Consider the following 11,928-nt stretch of genomic DNA (forward strand, 5'->3'; position numbering starts at 1 on the left):
TCTCCGTTTGGCTACACCTTCATAGTGCAGGCAGAGTGCAATCGTGTCTCGTCCTTTACTGTTTTAAAGTCCTCATCGAATCATGAAATTTCTGTGCTGTAAATCTTTGGACGTCTTCTCACAATTCCATATTCCTTACCGAGGTACCCCGGAGCCTATAAGATCTGGCTGCTACTCACCTTCCTGCCCTCATCTTTCCATTGGGGTTTTTGTTCAGTTGTCTTTATCCACAATGATTTTTCTGTTGCTTGAACTCACCAAACTAACTTCTACCTTTCCATTTCTATTGCTGGCTCATTGAGCCCGAGTTCTACATTTTTAAACACCTCTAATTTTTGCCTAACTCAAAACATTTTCCATAAGAAAAAGTAAGATTTCCTTTTATTGACTATATGAATACTGAAGACAGTAAACTGGGGAATTGCTTTAAGGGTGATTATGTGCTCGGTTCTTGTTTATTGTGACAAGGCCACCAGTTGGTATCACTTAACATTTGTGAATATGTCCCACAGGTACTAAAGGAAACAGGATCTTCTATAGTTTAGAAATGAGGTAAGGATGTTCATAGACAAAAGTACGAGAAATTTTTGCTGGTTCTTTTCTACCCACAGCTGTCCCTGTTCACCACATCCTAGCCTTTTCTGAGAAGACAGACACCAAAGATTGGACAGTGGCATCTGAGCTCGTGTTGCCTGAGTCCCAGGTGAGCTGCGCGATCCAGCTGTTAAGGGCTGTCTTTCCCTGCTGCCCAGGACACACACTGCCCAGCTCACAGGCATATTAGCCCCAGTGTTCTCCCTGGGAAACTGGGCACCTCCTAGGCTTTTGATGATCCCTTGGTTTTTTTCCTTTGTTGCTTTCTTACTTTAAAAAAAAAAAAAAAAAAGAATGTGCTATTAATTCTTTGAGTGCCCACTGTCTACCATGGGCCAGGCGGTAGGGCTGCTTCTGTAGTGCAAGTACTGAGCTGAAGCCCATTGTCTTCTTTAGAGCTTGTTGACATTTGAAGAAGTGGCCATGTATTTTTCCCAGGAGGAATGGGAGTTACTGGATCCCACTCAGAAGGCCCTCTACAGTGATGTAATGCGGGAAAACTATGAGGCTCTCATCTCTCTAGGTAAAGACCCTCCCTCTCCCATTGGGTAGAAGTTGAGTAATCTGTCATGTTCTCTGCTTACTGGGAATGTACTCCTCTGAGAGGCTGTGTTCCCATATCGGGTTGTTTTTCAACTAGATGGTGTGTGGACAGGGGAAAGGTGTATCCAGGTCCCTTGGTTAGTTTTGTACAGGTGCACACTCCATGTGCTATGTGGATGTCTTGATTTATTTTTCCTCCTTCCCCAAATCTGTTTTCATGTATCTCTCTTCTCGGTCAAGAGCGTTCACCCAGCAGCTACGAGGAAGGTCATCCTTTTCTGTGATCTCGCCCTCATACCGCATGTTAATGCATCACTGTCCTTCAGGCTCCGTCACAGTGTAGCCCGAGCGCAGCCATGCCTCATCTCCTGGTGCTGTTAGCGTCCTGGCTTAAGCCGGCAGCATGTGTAACAGCCTGACCTGGGCACTTTCTGACTGGTGCCCCTGCCTCTTGCCGTCCCACACTCTTTTCCACAGAGCAGCCGGGATCTTTTAAAAACCTGGTCAAATCATGGCATTTCCCATTGTAAACCTTACGGTGAGTTCTCACCACATTCTGAATAAAATCCGCACCTTCCTGAAGTGCTTCAGGTCCTCTGGGATCTGGCCCCACTCCCCTCCCTGCCCTCACCTGCTGCCACCTGTGCCCTTGCTCAGTCCCCTTGAGGTTCACTGGTCTTTCTGTTTCTTGAAATTGCCATGGTCGTTTCTCCTCTCCCCTTTCCTCTGCCTGGCGCACTTTTCCGCCCCGTGGCAAAACTCACTTCTGCATTCCTGCTGCAATACCAGTTTTTCAGAGAGGCCTTCCCTACTACCTCATCTAAAGAAGCTTCAGAGAAGCAGAAATCTTAAAACTCTGGGTTGTCCTGCTTTAGTTTTCTATAAAATATTTACTGTGTGCTGACAACTTCATTTATTTATCACTGTTGAGTGAACTCCCATAAGATCAGGGCGTTTTAGGGGCGCCTGGATGGTTCAGTCGGTTAAGCATCTGCCTTCGGTTCAGGTTATGATCTCAGGGATCGAACCCTGCGTTGGGATCCCTGCTCATTGAGGAGCCTGCTTCTCCCTGTCCCTCTGCCTGTAGCTCCTGCTGCTTGTGTGCTCTCTCTCTTTCTGTCAAATAAATAAAAATATTTTAAAAAAAGGATTTTTTAAAATATCAGGGTGCTTTGGCTTAGTTACCACTAACTAGATCGTTAGCCCAAAGAGCGTTCTTGGCACATTATATCCAGTCAGTACAGACTGATTGAGCGACTGAGTGGTGAGTACTTCCCCAGCTTGCTGATGTATATTTAGAAAAGTTTCTTTAAGGAATTCTGGTATGTTTTTTCCATCTGGACAAGAACCAGTGAGCTATAGGAGTGGGGGGAATCTTTTCCTAATCCAGTATGTGGTGCACAAGAGCTAAGTAAAAAGCAGGGGTCCCTGAGTGGCTCAGTTGGTTAAATCTTTGATTCTTGATTTCAGCTCAGGTCACAATCTTATGGGCCATTATTGAACCCTGTGTCAGGCTCCACAGCCCGAGGGGAGTCTGCTTAAAGATTCTCTTCCTTTTCCCCTCCCCCGATTTGTGCACTTGTGCACCTGTCTGTTCACTCTCTCTTTAAAAGTAACTAAATATATTCTTTTAAAAAAAGAGCTAAATACAAAATTATTGTTACCATGACAGGAACCACTAGTGCATACTACATGCAGCCCGCTGATGTTCACCTTCCTCAGCTAGACTTGGGCTAATCCTAAGGAACTAATAGGGCTAACCCGTATTCCCTGTAGACTCTGGGGTTTGGTTCAGCCTTGTTGAATATAGGGTAATCTTGGTGACAGGGCATTGTAGATAGGTTTCCATGCCCTTTTTTCCTCTCCATGGGTCCAGCTTAGGTTTATTTTCACTCTCCACTTTGTGTATCCACCCAGAAGTGCAGTATAGTATAAACCTGAAACCAGATAGTAGAGTCTACCTGTCTGACCGTTCGGGTAATGCACTGTAAACTGTCCTTTGCTTTTACTGAAATACTGTGGAGTTGGTGGACAATTATTTAGTGGCTAGTTGGGTTCCCAGTCCTTGACGTCCTTTTTTCCATTTCACAGCATTATTTGTGCTCCCCAAACCCAAAGTGATCTCCTGTCTAGAGCAAGGGGAAGAGCCATGGGTTCAAGGGCCCTTGGAATTCAAGAACAGTTCTGGGGAGTTGCCTTCAGGTAAGTATACCATGGGAAGAGAACAAATGTGCCTTGATAGCAACCTTTGCAGGGATTTAACATTTAAAATTTAAAATTCTGCTTATCTGTATTTTGTAAGTCAGTAATCTTTGGATATTTCTCTCCGTTCCTATAGTTTCGCTTTGCCATCCAGTTGGCTGATTGTCATGTTTATTCTCACAGGGTTAAAGGTCAAATCTGACACTGAAAACCATCAGCCTGTGTGTCTTTCTGACTTAGAAATACAAGCGCCAGGAGACATAGTATCAAAAAAGACCTGGGTGAAAGTTCCCCAGAAAACAACAGGCAAAGAAAATCATGGTGATGCACATAGGATGGGGAAGTGGCATCAAGAGTTTCCAGTTAATCAAACAAAGGAGCTTTCAATCTGGGAAGAAGAGCTGCAGAGACTCATGGATCTTCACAAGAAAGCTCGTGCAGTAGAGAAGCCTTTTACATGCCAGGAGTGTAGGAAAAACTTCAGACTTACCTCTGATCTTACTAAACACAAAAAAATTCACACTGAAGTGAAGCCGTATAAATGTCAACATTGTGGTAAGAGCTTTAGAGGGAAATCAGATCTTAATAAACACATAACAATACACCAAGGAATAAAACCATATAAATGCTCTTGGTGTGGGAAAAGCTTCAGTCAAAATTCAAATCTCCGTACACACCAAAGAACTCATACTGGAGAGAAACCTTTTATGTGTTATGTATGTGGAAAGAAATTCAGTCAGAATTCCCACCTTAGTAAACACCGGAGAACCCACATGTAGCATAAGCATGAGAAAGTTTAGCAGGAATTCCAGCCTTCTTGTGTATCAGAAATACTAACACTGAACAGAAGGAAGCCTATCCAGCGTCCTTAGTCTGAAGAAATTCACCAAGTAGAGCTTAGCCCTGAAGTTTATGAAAAATATAAAATTATAAAGCATGAATAATTCATCATCGGAAAATTTGGTGATAAAAATCAAGGTAGACTTTACAGGGGACATGTTAGTTGTACTAGTTACATTTTTACTAATAAATCAGGGAATTCCTAACAAGAAAGGTGTACAGGGGACATTCTGAGTACAGAATGTACTATTTCATGATTGTTCCTGGCAATTAGCAAATTCAGCTTCAAATAGCAAATATACCCATGAATTAATCAGTCTTCTGTGATCATCGTGTTGTTGGTTTTACATTGCTCTCCCAGCCACTTTAAACACATGATGGAAACATTTGTAGCATGGGCTTCCAAAACAAGAAAGAATAACCTGCATGTTTAATTGGATACCATTGCCTTCATGTTATTAAGCTTACCAATTTCGAGAGTCCTATGGGGCAAAAAAGTTCTATTATCAAGTTTTCCAAGAACCAAATTGGATTTTCTTCCTCTCCTTTGTCATTGGACACTGTTCCCCGCATTGGATATCATTTGAGTTCCTTCTTGAACATTTTAGTTCTTGAATCATTTTAGGACCATTTTTATTATGATGAAATGCTATTTACGTCACCACTAGGGAATCTTCCAGAAGAAGTAATAGTGCACTGACTTACACCTCTGACTGGTGGTGTTTGATACAGGAAAATGCCAAGATTATATGGAAACGGGTTGGAATTTTTAGCCATGGATTATATATTATATGTAAAGAAGATTGTAATAAAAGAATCTAGACATTTTTTCCCCCTCACAATGTCAACCATAAATATTAGCACCTGGGGTCTAAATGGAAATTTATGGAAGTTCAGTCAAATCAGGTTTTTGTTCATTGGCTTTTTAATTCAGTTTTTGTTTACAAGAACAAAGAGGGTTGTTTCAAAACTGCAGTGTGTGCTGCATGCAGGTTGTGGTTCACTGGGCGTGGCAGAAGGTTGGGTTCCCAGAAGGAAAGGTTTGGGAATTGGTGCTGAGTGGTGGACAAGGACGGGTGAATTTGCATTCACGTTGGTTGTCTTACACTGTAAACTGGTGTTAAGCCAGCAGGGTCTCCCTGTATCTGTTTTGTACACAGCGTGTAACTGCAGCCTTCAGGGGTGAACGGTAGATGGTAGAACGCCTCTGTGGGCTGTGAATCTTCTTACTGTCTACAGCAGTGACTCCCATGTGTTCCTGTTAAGAGCTTTTAGATGGTGTCAGGAAGGGGGTTAAGGGAGCTCCGGAACACCTTACAAATGAGGTTAAGGCTCTGATGCAGGGACTTTGTTCAAGACCCTGTTGCTCTGGGTCCTCTGGCTGTCAGCTGCGTCAGGGAGGCCCGAAGGCAGGATGAGCGGGATGTGCACGTTCTCCCTGCAGGGCTGGACTGGATGACATTGTGCTGTATCTACTTCTGAGTTCTGAAACTTTCTCGTGGCTTGATTGGTTCCCGAAACACGCACTGGCTTCCCTTTCCTCTGCTCCCCAGTGATGTGCTGGGCAGACTGACCGCAGGGAGGAAACAGTTGTGTTTATGGCTGTTTTCAGCTCCTTTGAGGAGTCGAGCACGGCTGGTGGTGATTATGCTCCGTTGGTTTGGTCCTTGGCTTCAGTACGTTACGGTGTAAGTCGCCTGAGCTGTGGGTCCGGTGCTCTCGGCAGGATTTTGTTTCCTTGCCCAAGATGAACTACGCCAAGTCTTACTTCTTAGGCACAGGCAGCTCTGAAGCTCTCGTCTGCATAGCTGTTACCCATCGCCTCGTCCTCAGGCTTTGGGTACCCTGTCTCATCCCCCGGCCACGTGCGGACATCTTCCTGGTGCTGCATTCGTTCAGTCTCACGGGGGGCCTCTTAGGTGCCCAGGCACTGTTTGGTCCAGACTGGGAATGCAGTAGTGGACCAAAGAGCAAAGATATGCCCTCGCAGGACTTGTATTCTAGTGAAGGGTGTGGAGAAGAGTGGTGGTAGTTTGCTGCCTCATGCAGTTAGGGTCATGAGATGGTTGTGGGTGATGGGTTGTGAGCGGAAGCCCCACTTCTGGGCTGAAGCCTTTCTTTGTTGGTGCAAAACTCTATAGTGTCCTTTCTACAGAAACAGGCCACAAGGTCAGAGTATTCTGGAGTGCTGAGTCCCCCACATGGAGAGCACTTGTCCTGGAGAGTCCCCCAGACTTGTTGTGACGGACTTTACAGGACTGAGAAATAAACTTCTGTTAAACTATGGAGATGTCAGTGTTGTGTGTTTCCGCAGCATAACCTGGCCTGTTTACATCGAGACAGCTGTTCTTTTTTTTTTTTTTTTTTAATTAACATATAATGTATTATTAGCCCCAGGAGTACAGGTCTATGAATCATCAGGCACATTTTACAGCACTCTCATAGCATATACCCTCCCCAATGTCTATAACCCAACCACCCTCTCCCTCCCCCCTTCCCACCAGCAACCCTCAGTTTGTTTTGTGAGATTAAGAATCTCTTATGGTTTGTCTCCCTCCTGATCCCATCTTGTTTCATTTTTTCCGTCCCTACTCCCCAGACACCCCATGTTGACCTCAAATTCTTCATATCAGGGAGGTCATGATAATTATCTTTCTCTGATTGACTTATTTTGCTCCACATAATACCCTCCAGTTCCATCCATGTTGTTGCAAATAGTAAGATTTCATTTCTTTTGATGGCTGCGTGTATTCCATTTTGTGTGTGTGTGTATAATATACCACATCTTCTTTATCCATTCATCTGTTGATGGACATCTAGGTTCTTTCCATAGTTTGGCTATTGTGGACATGCTGCTATAAACATTCAGATGCACATGCCCCTTCGGGTCACTACGTTTGTATCTTTAGGGTAAATACCCAGTAGTGTGATTGCCGGGTTGCAGGATAGCTCTATTTTCAACTTTTTGAGGAACCTCCATGCTGTTCTCCGGAGTGGTTGCACCAGCTTGCATTCCCACCAACAATGTAGAATGGTTCCCCTTTCTCCACATCCTCGCCAACATTGTCGTTTCCTGACTTGTTAATTTTAGCCATTCTGACTGGTGTGAGGTGGTATCTCATTGTGGTTTTGATTTGTATTTCCCTGATGCCAAGTGACATGGAGCTCTTTTCCATATGTCTGTTGGCCATCTGGATGTCTTCTTTGCAGAAATGTCTGTTCATGTCCTCTGCCCATTTCTTGATTGGATTATTTGTTCTTTGGGTGTTGAGTTTGAGAAGTTCTTTATAGATTTTGGATACTAGCTCTTTATCTGATATGTCTTTTCTCCCATTCAAGACAGCTGTTCTACTAGAGCTCTGGAACCTTTTCTGGGTCAGTCCATGTGGACTTTGGCCCTCAGAAGGGGTCTGCCTTCCTATAGATGCTGCACTGAGCTCATGTAACACTGATAGGCACACTGAGGAGCCTACGAGACACGGTGATAGGAAAGAAGGACTGATTTTCCATCTGAGACAAGCCCCGCTTGGTCAGTTTTTCAGGTGGACAAAGCAACCATCCACCCCCTCTGACTTTATTCCCCTTCCCTTGCTCTCTGTTCCTCTGTGCTCTGCTGCTTTTGTACATAAATATGTGTTTCTGTTGATAGTGGGCTCCGGAGAGGGAAGGGGTTGCCTTTCGTTCCTGTTGTGAGTGTAGTAGACTTAAGCAATCGTGTGGTAACTACCTCCTCACACCTTCTGTGAGTTGGCCTCAGAAAACACAGGACATAGGTCAGAAGCAGATTTGTCCTGATTGATGTAGAGAGGAAGGGGACTGCCCTCTTGGACTAGAGGAAGGTCATCCTGGAAAGCAGGAGCAAGACGTTGCAGTTGAGTGAAAAGCTTCTATCGGGAATGTCTGCGCAGCCAGGAACCAGCAGAAAGTATACTGTTGAATTTTTTTAAAACAAATAGTAGGTTTTTGATATAATTATTACACTAAGTATTTTTCCACCACGCTTATGAACAACTTAACAGTGTCAGGGCATTAGAAGAAAAAAAGTGAAAGATCGTTAACATTAATAAGAGTTCAAGTAAAATGTGTTTAGTAAAGTTTTCTTTAAAATTAGTAGCTTAGGGAGCAATTGTTTATGGATGAGAGTTAGAAATAGGTTTTTAAAAATATTTCCTTCATCCTTTAGGTATGGTGGGGGAGCATTAGCCCTTGTTAAAGCTATTTATTGTCCTTAAAGGAGAAGCTTGTATTGCCAGTCTTACTCTTTCAGTGAAGGGGCACTTTTGCGATACTCAGTTCTATGGTCTCTCCAAAACTCCCAGATTTAAAATGCAAACTTGCACAAGATTCCCTCTTCCTTTTACTCATGTGCCAGTCATATCTGCTGTTGTCAGTCCGAGCGCTGTGTATGTTTCCATCAGAACATGCATTAGCACTTAAGAGTTGTTTGGTTTGTTTACTTGTTTTTGTCGGTCTTCCCCCATTAAAATGTAAGCATGAGGAGGGTAGGGGTTGTGTCTTGTGCAGCCTTGAGTCTTCAGTGCCACGCCCAAGACTGACACATTATCTTATGTAATCAACACGAGAATGGAATATTGCAAGGGGGAGAAACTGCCATGGCCACCTGCACACTAGCTTAGGTACTCAGAACATCCACTGGCTCAGTAATCTTCCTCGAAGTATCAAGTGCTTCATTGATTGTGATGACAATGAGTCCCTGTCTTGCTCTTTACCAGAAGAGGTGGAGGGAAAGAGCATCAAGTCCTCTGAAGGATCACACAGAGTATTTCACATGGGGCCCTGTGAATATCCAGGGCTGTCATTTTATCTGCATGGATGCTCAAACTCAGCTCAGGGATCTTCGCCCTGGAATAGGAAGACTGGATTCCATGCACTTTGCAGGAAAATCACTTCCGTTCACCTTGCTTCTCCTCTGGGCACCCTTTTCCCTGATGTCTGCTCTCCAGCATTTGCCTTGTTGGTCATAAGGGCCTGCGTGCTCACATAGACCTGGTGGTCTTGCAAGTCCTCGAGCCTCTCCTGCCATGGAGGACGTGGATAGAAGGATCTGGATAGGACCTTAGAAATCTAAGACTGGGGCGCCTGGGTGGCTCAGTGGGTTAAGCCGCTGCCTTTGGCTCAGGTCATGATCTCAGGGTTCTGGGATCGAGTCCCACATCGGGCTCTCTGCTCAACAGGGAGCCTGCTTCCCTCTCTCTCTCTCTCTCTCTCTCTGCCTGCCTCTCCATCTACTTGTGATCTCTCTCTGTCAAATAAATAAATAAAATCTTAAAAAAAAAAAAAAAAAAGAAATCTAAGACTGTCAGTGTGTCCCAAACTGGGACTCAGAAAACACTGTGAGTTGTGCAGAGGTATTACATGAAAAAAGTATTCTTCAAGTAAATTTGGGGATGATGGATTAGAATAAAGTGAATGTTTTGTTAGAAGATTTCTCAGAGCATTTATGCTTCAATGTGTACGTGAAACTCAGGGTCGGGGGTAGTCAAAGTGGAAGAGGGTAAGCAGGCAGAATACGGGCCCTGTTTGACTGGAGGCCCTAGTGGTGGGCACTTTCTGGACAACACTCTCACCGAGCAATTCAAGATTGTTTTTGGAACATCGGTGTGGGGAACATGAACGTAGTTAATCCTTTCACCACTATTGAAACCTGGGAGAATAACTGATTTAGTAGGACAAAACTAGTTCCCACGACACACGACTCACAATTTACTCTCCTTTTCCCCCGCACCACACAGCTTCTTGGTTAGTGGGACAGGCATCATTCTGACATAGCTTTGGAAGCTGATGCTTCAGAGCCCGTGGCTCCGTATTGCAGACAGTAGATGACCTGTCCATCCTCCTAGGAGATGACTTGGAGAATTCTCCTTTGCAAGAGCCCAACAGAAGAATTCACTTCTCCAAGGTCATCATGAGCAATTGTGTTTGGCATCTTCTGTAGCTGTTAGGAGATCCAAATGCTTTAGTGAGAACGATCTCAGTAACTTCCGGGATCTGCCATGGCGGAGTACTTTCCAAATGGGATTGGATAGCGGCACTTCAGTTTTACAGAGGGCACTGGTACCAGGCTATGGTGAAGGATCGACCCCGTATAACATCTTTTTTCTTCGAAGTGTATTTTACAGGATCTCATCTATGCTACTTGCCAGGATGGTGAGGAACAGTGACCATCGGTCCCATTTGTGAGAGCAGGTATTAATGCAAATGTCAGGAAATGATTGTCTTAAGTTGTGTTGGGGAAGATGCAGGGAGGAAATTGAGGATTTATGGTTCCTACGTCAGATACAGCAATGTCCTTTGATTATGATAGCTCCAGGAAGGAATCAAATTCTTGTCCGTGCAGTTGGGGAATAGGATTTAAGAATCAGGGCTCCCGGCTGACTACTTATTATGCCTTTTTCCCCTTCAGCTCTCTGAAACAGCCTGCTGGGTCTCCATCCCACCACCATCCTCACCACTCATAGCCCTCACCATTTCAGAAGGAAGGGAAAGAGTTAATGGGGCAGTGACATCCAAGGAAGTGCTATCTTGACTCAGTGTTGATCTCTTACCTGTCATCCAAGGGTAAAAAGCCCTTCTGACGGATGGTGTCTTGTTCTCAGAACCCTATTTTTTTTCCTGATACCCCTGTAGAGTTAACCAGAATACTGTGTCCTCCAAAATCATTTCTTGTTCCTGTACACAGTCTGAGGCCTGGAAACAACCCCTCCTCTCACCACTGTCGAGCTCAAAGGGTCTAGACTTGCAGGAGAGTAACAGGAACAGTTGTACCATTTTCCATTCCCATCAGCAATGAATGAAAGTTCCTGTTCCCCTACATCTTTGCTAGCAATTGTTTTCAGTAGTTTCGGATTTTCACCATTCTGATAGTTGTATAGTGTCAAATTGTTTTAATTTGCAACTCCCTAATGACATATGATATGGAGCATCTTTTCATCTGTGAACAACGTTGTTTGATGAGGTGCCTGTTGAGATCTTTGCCCATTTTTATTGGGTTGTTCATTTTCTCATTTTTGTGTTTTAAGAATTCTTTACATAATTTGTATAACAGTCCTTTATCAGATATGTCTTTTTTTTTTTTTTTTTTTTTTTTTTTTTTTTTTAAGTAAGCTCTACACCCAGCATGGGGCTTGAACTCACTATCGGAATATCAAGAGTCACAAGTTCTGTGACCCCTGGGTGGCTTAGTCAGGTAAGCATTCGACTCTTGATTTCAGCCCAGGTCATGATCTCAGTATTGTGAGTCAGGCTCAGGGATGAGCATGGAGCCTACTTAGGATTCCCTCTGTCCCTCTTCCTCTGCCCCTCCTGTCCTTCTCTTAAAAAAAAAAAAAAAAAAAAAAGGTCTCATGTTCTCACTGAGCCAACCAGGCACTCCTATCAGATTTATCTTTTGCAAATTTTTTCTCCTAGTCTGTTTTGTCTTCTAATTGTTTGACAGCGTCTTTTGCAGTGTAGAAAATTTTAATCTTTTTAGAAACGATTTTATTTATTTATTTGACAGAGCGCAAGCAGAGGGAAGGGCAGGGAGAAAGAGAAGCAGGCTGCCTGCTGGGCAGGGCACTGGAGGTGGGGCTTGATCCCAAAACCTGGTATCATGACCTGCAGTGAAGGCAGATGCTTAGCTGACAGGCACCGATAGAAGTTTTTAATCTTAATGAAGTGTAGCTTATCAGTTAGTTCTTTCATGGATTGTGTATTCAGTTTTGTTATCCAAAAAGTCATCACCAAACC

The 11,928-nt window shown here is 43.9% G+C and overlaps 1 protein-coding gene across 5 annotated transcripts in view; it reads left to right on the forward strand.

Annotated features, from left to right (window-relative positions):
* The window catches only part of ZNF75A (zinc finger protein 75a), a 58,946-nt gene extending 52,403 nt beyond the window's left edge, over window positions 1-6,543 (forward strand). For 2 of the 5 annotated variants that reach the window (XM_047713748.1, XM_047713750.1), the window contains 4 exons: window positions 612-775; window positions 991-1,117; window positions 3,229-3,339; window positions 3,523-6,543. In XM_047713748.1, the coding sequence (XP_047569704.1) occupies window positions 612-775; window positions 991-1,117; window positions 3,229-3,339; window positions 3,523-4,118 (998 nt within the window). In that variant the 3' untranslated portion in view covers window positions 4,119-6,543. The remainder of the gene's footprint in view (window positions 1-611; window positions 776-990; window positions 1,118-3,228; window positions 3,340-3,522) is intronic. The other 3 variants (XM_047713751.1, XM_047713749.1, XM_047713752.1) reach the window with 2 other exon arrangements.
* The last annotated feature ends 5,385 nt before the right edge of the window (window positions 6,544-11,928 follow it).

Source organism: Lutra lutra, chromosome 18, assembly GCF_902655055.1.
Source record: "Lutra lutra chromosome 18, mLutLut1.2, whole genome shotgun sequence".
NCBI classification, from domain to species: Eukaryota; Metazoa; Chordata; class Mammalia; order Carnivora; family Mustelidae; genus Lutra; species Lutra lutra.